The 7,126-nt window shown below is 38.4% G+C and overlaps 1 protein-coding gene across 1 annotated transcript in view; it reads right to left on the reverse strand.

The window, feature by feature from the left end:
* Positions 1-1,937: 1,937 nt before the first annotated feature.
* The window catches only part of stxbp6 (syntaxin binding protein 6 (amisyn)), a 65,660-nt gene continuing 60,471 nt past the window's right edge, over positions 1,938-7,126 (reverse strand). The window contains exon 5 of the mRNA XM_014009723.1: positions 1,938-2,018. Coding sequence (XP_013865177.1) covers positions 1,968-2,018 — 51 coding nt within the window. The 3' untranslated portion in view covers positions 1,938-1,967. The remainder of the gene's footprint in view (positions 2,019-7,126) is intronic.

Here is a 7,126-nt window from a genome sequence, read left to right on the forward strand (position 1 = left end):
CTACTTAATTATGTGGAGGCCWTGGTGGTCTCTATCTGCATTCATGTTACAGACACCGAAGAAAAGCTTCACTTGCACACCTCTTTTTTTTCCCCTTTCTGGAAACGGGACCTTATTGCGGCAGATTCGTGGAGGAGGAGTTGAGAGAAAGATGCAAAGGAGGCGGGGAGGTTGGCCTTATTAGATTGGTAACAGACACGACATACTGTATTGAACACAAATCAAGTTACCCCCCTAATCTGTCATTTAAACAAATTATCTTAGGTGGTGATGCATCAGCAGYATCGCTTCTTACTGGGGGCGATGGGGTTGAGAAGAAGTGGAGAGAAGGAGAAATGGTGAAAGGGAGGGGGAGTGGAGGACTGTAATAGAGATACGCTGGAGATAGATAATTTGTCAGGAAAGCAATGGAGGGAGAAAAGGAAAGTAAATGCAGGCTGGGAATTATAGGAATTCTTCAGGACACAACATATTACCCCAGGTGTTAGTGCAAATATTCATTCACATAAAGGAAATAAAGAATCAATATGCACATGATCGGTGTGTAGCACATCCTAGACTAAGGTTTCTGGAAAAAAATAACTCAATAATTTAAAACAAATAAATTGTGAGCAAATTAAGATTGTGCAAACATCTTTTTAAAAGCTGTGTGTTTTGTTGATGCCACATAATGTGGTCTCATGCAAAAACAAACAAAAAAATAAAAAGCTCATATTGTTTGTTTTAACTGAAACAATTTTACATCAGATGTGCCCAATTGAAGGCTCAGGGGCCAGAAACAGTCCTTAATGAACCTGTCTCCTGCCTGCGACATACTTTTTATATAATACAACACCAYTGTTACAGTGTAATAAACTGTTTTTCTAAAGGTATAAATTAAAAACAAACGATAGAGAGCAAAACATAAGAAATGATAATGTGTCTTTTTAAATTTGATCTTTTGTTCCAAATTTCAAAAGAATTTGTCTTGAACTAGGTAATTCATAATTCAACATGAATAGTATTACATACACTGACAGTCAAGCTATATCATGTTGGCCTTTTTGTGTTTTTACTGAGGGCTACATTTCTACAACTGTAGCATTGGTTAACTAACAGACATTTAAAAACTCAGTAACAAAAGTCTTAAGGAAAACTGGTCAACTGACATTTGATAGGTTATGTTTAATATTATTTTACCTTTCAGTTTCCACACCAATAATAATAAAATATTATTAAGTTCAGGTTATTATTTGGTTAGTCTTTGAAAATCTTACTTTTCCTGAGCGTCCAGACAGGATTGCAGTAGAAGAAATATGTCTAGGGTTTTTATCCAGCTGACAGATCTGACGCGTTGGGTCCAGGTCAGGGTCAAGGCTGAAGCCCCAATCACTGTAAAATGACAGGTTCACTGGGGAATGGACCAAGATAAAACCCAACACACACACTTGAAACTGAGCGTGTGTTGAATAAATKTAATCATTCAAACACAATTTAAGTTAAAAATAAGACTAAGCTGTGGACCCACAGATAAGGGACAATTTTTCAGAACTAAAAGGTTTATATTTTGGACAGAAAATACAGATATTTATTTTTATTTATNGGGGCATGCTATTTACATCAAATGAGAAAAACTAACTTTAAAAAGAGGAAGAGATCTCAGATTTCAACTATCAACTTACATTGGCGCATTAAGCCTGATACCAAGTCATTTTCCTTCTAAACACCTTCATGCATGTGACCAAAATCTCTCTCTCTCTCTCAAGCAAACAGACTTTACTGACCCACAGGATGGAGGGATGTGCGAAGYATCTTCAMCTACAGAATATAAGTCCAATTGCATTTTGTTGTTTTAAAAAATAATTCTTGCACAACACAAACTTCTTCTCAAAGTGTGAGGAGACTTTGAAATCAAGACAAACCTAATGATCCTCTTTGGCTCACCGACCTCTTAGAGTTCCACTTCTTATTTTCCACATGCCCTGCCCTCATAGCTGCATGTTTCCAGCTGGGTGATGCTGAGTGCACACTTTCAAATGCTGCTGACACAGAGATGTAAAAGGTCAAGGAGCAAAGGTCAGCTTTCAATACATGACCCCTGTTATTTACACAACATGTGCTTCCTCAGCAGAATTGGTTTCCTACAGGCTGCATTATTTTCTTCATTAAATATTAATTCAAGTAGCTCATTTTTCTGTCATCAGCAAGGTAAACGCTACATGTATCATACATCATCTTTACATATCTAAAGGTGGCATACATTCAAAAAAAGGAAAAAAAGCTGAAATTAAAGAGATCTGTCCTCATTAGGCTTGAACACAATATTAATTTGAGACATTATACCTGTGCAAAACAATCCCTGTTCAGACCAGGGGTGGGCAGTCCTGGTCCATGAGGGCTGCAGCCCTACATGTTTTTACTTTTGTTCCCTGCTCCAATACACCTGATTCAGTCATTGAATTACCTCTTCGAAGTTCTGCAGAAGCCTGATAATCACTCATTCATTCAAATCAGGTGAGCAGAGAAACAAGTAAAAGATGCAGGGCTGCAGCCCTCGAGGACCAGGATTGCCCACCCCTGGTTGAGACAAACACGTAGCACTGTGAAGCACCTTGCAGTAATTCTAGATACGCAGCAGAAATGGTTAATGAAGGGGAAAAAAACAATCAATGGTCGTCCATCTTGAAACAGCAGAGCAACATCTAAGTCCACACCCTCCCATTGATAGTGCATAATCAATTGTACAAACAAAGCATTAAAAGGAAGCAAAGAAATGTTTGCAAAAGATATATATATCATATATATATATATCGTATATATATATATATTGTAAAAGGAACTGTGGGAATCTTAATATCAATTGTGAATATCACTTTTTCTGCTTTTATAAAGTGGATAAACATGTAAATGCAGAACACAATCACAAAAACAGACTGTGGACTGAAACACATGGGGACTTGTTTTCTAAGAGCAGTAGTTAGTATTTATGTATGTGTGGCTCCCTTACAAATGAATCTCAGCCCAAGTGGCTTCTGAAATATGAATGCATGATGCAAAGTCTCTGCCATCCCACTCTCTGCAGTTACTGTCCTTTTAGAATGAGCTGTGACAAGAGAATTCAGGCAGAATAGGTCTGCATGAAAAGCCACTTCTACCGTCGGTCATGTGAAGCTGAACGTCAGCAGGACACTGACATCGTTTGATTCTGTAAATCTGTGGCAAATTAATACAATGTGGACAAACTGTTTCTTAATCGCAAAAATTCTTCAAACGATTAATTYCCATAAAATGGGCAAAAATGTCAGAGTTTGCATTATGTCATTAAGCCTTATATGATTTTGTTCCTTCKTTAGCTAATCTGAAACAAGACAAGGGATTCTACAGGAAGGAAAATAAATAATTTAGTCTAGTTTTTAACAATGCTTTCTGTTTTCATTCTTATATTTGTGACACAAACTTCCAGCAAAGAAAGCAGCTACGTAAATGCTATGATGGGAAACAGGTTGTTCCACGAGCCAAATAAATTAACTAAAATCCCAAAATCATGGTTCTATTTATACTTGCTGGTGTTTGTAAGCCCTGGAAAACACGGTTTCCCCTGCCGTGCTGGTGTAGGGGCCTGGCTGTGGTGTGAGAACTAACAATGAACAGAAGAATGTAGAATGAAAAACACCTGTCTGGCTTGCTTACAGAGAGTCTGAGTCAACACTGAGAAGTGCTCAAGTCTAAAAATATCCCTTATATTAGGAGTTGAGTGTGATGTGTCTGTACATTATGTATTTACAGTAAAAAAAATCATATATAGGTTGCTTTGTGAATATTTAAAAATTGTAATTTTGTGCCTTTTACTTTACTTCCTGTACTTTTTTTCTTAGGCTTATTCTCTTATTTGAGATGTGTTTTTTTTATCTTTCAATGTCTCTCTGTAGTGGTAGCCATGTTGAGACAAGAGCTATGTCTTTTCTCTCTCCTCTTTGAGGATTTGCCGGTTTGGAAGCTGACCCAGCCCAAACCGGACCCTCAAATCWCAGGGAAGCTTTGAACTGGTAGCAGGAAGAGATGACAGGCCACCATGCCTTTGGTCTAACATGAAAAAAACGAMCATTGCTGTTGTTTTAGCTGCCTTGCAGTCAGAATGCACCCACTAGGGGAAACAAAGGTAGAATAAAAAAAGGAAAGCTTAGGACAGTGCTGAAGCTGGGGGAAAAAAGGGATTTCAGCATGCCTCATCCATCCATGACTCAGAGATTTGTCTGATCTCACATCGTTAGGTMTCAGACAGCACACATCCACACATCGCTCACTAATTTCCAATTAACCCTCATGAACTACAGCATCCATAGTGCTGTCTTATTCACATTCATTCTGCTTTTCATAATATTCTGCAGCGACACAGATTACAGTCCTACATATAAAGCTGAAAAGACAGCAGGCACTAAGKGAACTGCAGCAGGTATCATGTTTTCCCGTCACTCTTTTGGATAAAATTAAACACAATAGACCTGAAATCACCAGACAGTTGACCTATAAATGTATAAGTGGGCCACARGTGGGAAAGGGGCAAAGGACAGAGAGAAACAGCTGAGGGAGCAGTGAGATGGGCAGAATTTTTTAAAGATACGTAAATGTGAGGAAAATACTAAAAATCTAAAACAAAATAATTTGTTTTTTTCCCTTCAGCTGTTAGAGAGGACAAACACACATCCACACCATGAGATAGGACACAAGGGTGTGTCTCGTTCRGCCCACTTTCAGGTCCTGTGAATGTCTGTTTTGCCTGGCCCTAATCCTCTGAGACTGACACTGTTCCTACCCTCCTAAAACAAACGTTTTTTCTCCCTCTCACTGTTGTAATTTTAGATGATCTGAGGTTAATCTAAAGCAAATAAAATACCTCTTTCTTCATCATCAGTCATCAAACTTTATTTATAAATATTATATAATTATTTATAAAATCAGCCACTGCTGAAACAAAATGCTGAACACGAAATAAAAACTCAATACAAAAACACAATAAAACCGCACAGTTAAATAAATAAAATCAACACCAATACATATAACATATAATTTCTTGTTTTTGACAATCATAGGAGCTGCTGCAGGACACTCAGGTAAAGGTCTTCAGATGCTGTGAGCAAAGGACCGAAATGGAGGGCGAGATGCAAATAACACTAAGCTTATCTGTGAACGTGATTAAAAAATGAATGTGCTGGAACACATCGTGTTTAACCCACATACCCCATCTCCAGTGATTTCCACCAAGAAAAGTGTCTCTTATCTTCTAATAGAGCTTCATAATCCCTCAAACACAAATGCACTGCACACTGGCAGCTTTTAATGAGCACTGAATGAGAAAATAGTCTGCGAGAAAACAAGAGATAGTTCATATTACAGGCAGAAAAAAAATTTAAGTTTGCTTTTCTTCTACAGCTGTMAGGAAGTATAGTTTATCAATTATTTTCTTGTGTCAATCAGTAATTCATTATAAGTAGAAGTGAAAAAAAAATTGCACATTCTAGGGGATTTGGGCACAGAATCAGAGCGCTGAAAAAGAGATTGCAAAGAACCAGTGGTGAAGATCAGCAGTGTGACCACAACCAAAAAATTAGATTAACYGAATTAGAGGGATTAGATTGAATACAGCTGGGCTGGAATTGATGCCTCTAAGGAAAAAAAGATGGGCAGAAAATATAGCAACACATAAGAGGGAACAAGGAAATAAGAATAACCCAAAAAGTAAGACAACAAACTTTCTCAGGGAGTTGAGTGGAAAAGTCATACTGCGGTACAGAGAGGAGCAGAGGGAGGAGACAGCTCAGCAGATTTAGGTATCCTGGGTARCGTTTAGGGGCTGGCTCTGAAATGAGCAGTTGACGCTATCTTGGTTAGTGCACTCACTTTAAGGTTCAGAGGGGCTGTTTGGCTCTGAATGACTCCGCTTAAGCTGCAGTGCCCCACAGTGGTAAACATGGGGAGAGCCGAGAGCTTTAATTGTGACAAAACTCTACATGAATGCACAGATCTGAAAACAATACTTGCATCAGACATGGTACAAAACCTAGAAACTATGATACCAGTTTGTTCCTGTCTTTTTTTTTCCAGTGAAAATGGTCCAGACATTCAAAGTCAGCAGATGTTATGTCATTAGTGAATAACAGGTTGTAGATGAGCACACAGAGAAAAAATAATCCACAGCAGTGAAAGGCAGAGCTCAGAGAAGAGGAGATGCTACTTTAATCAATGTGATTAATTCATGTTAATTGCTGCCCTCTGGTATTAGTGTCATTTCTTTGCTGATACACACCCTTTTCTGCACCGCCCCATTTTTTTCACAGAAGATAAATCTCTCAAGTCGATAGAGAGACAGATACAAACTCGTGCTGCCTCACACCTAGACACTGCAGTAACCTCCATCTAAAACAAAGCAACAATAAATAAATAAATAAAAGCCTAGCTCTAATCTTGTTGAACCCTTTCCTCCCTCAGCCCCTCTACTGGAATACGAAAAAGGCTGAGGTGATGCATCACGGACAAACAGGAAGTGACAGGTTTTGTTATGAATTTCCCCCTCTGCATATTTCAATGTAATTTAGAGGCTTCAAGCTGCTCGTGCTGTAAATCTGTAGGTCACTGTCTGCATTCTGATGTGCTGCTCACAAGTTCGGAGGAAAAACTAAAGATGTTTTAAAGGCACTTCTGAAGGCACCCCTTCAAAGGACAGCTGAACTCAGTGACAGGAGGAGTGAGAGAGTGATGCAAGTGAAAACAATTCCTTCACATCGTAATGACTGYGGCTTAACTTGTGTCACCACACTGGTTATAGATCAGTGTAAATGAAAAATGTCAGAGTGAATACAGAAATATGATAAATAATCTGCAGTCAGGTAAAGAGATGATTCTAAGGCGCTCCTGTGGCAACATGTTCGAAAAATAAACTTGATGTGCAAGTGACTGAAGAAAAATACACAAATATGTGGCCCAAAAAGCTATTAAACATGCAAAACAATACAGTGAAAAAGAAAACTCATCCAAACATTAGAATGTAGAAATAAATTACATAAATACATTTAGGGAGATTTAAAACGTCTATCCATCCATCCATCCATCCATTTTCTGTACACGCTTCTTCCTTTTCAGGGTCGCGTGG

This window comes from Austrofundulus limnaeus, unplaced genomic scaffold (assembly GCF_001266775.1).
Source record: "Austrofundulus limnaeus strain Quisiro unplaced genomic scaffold, Austrofundulus_limnaeus-1.0 Scaffold61, whole genome shotgun sequence".
Lineage (NCBI taxonomy): Eukaryota > Metazoa > Chordata > Actinopteri > Cyprinodontiformes > Rivulidae > Austrofundulus > Austrofundulus limnaeus.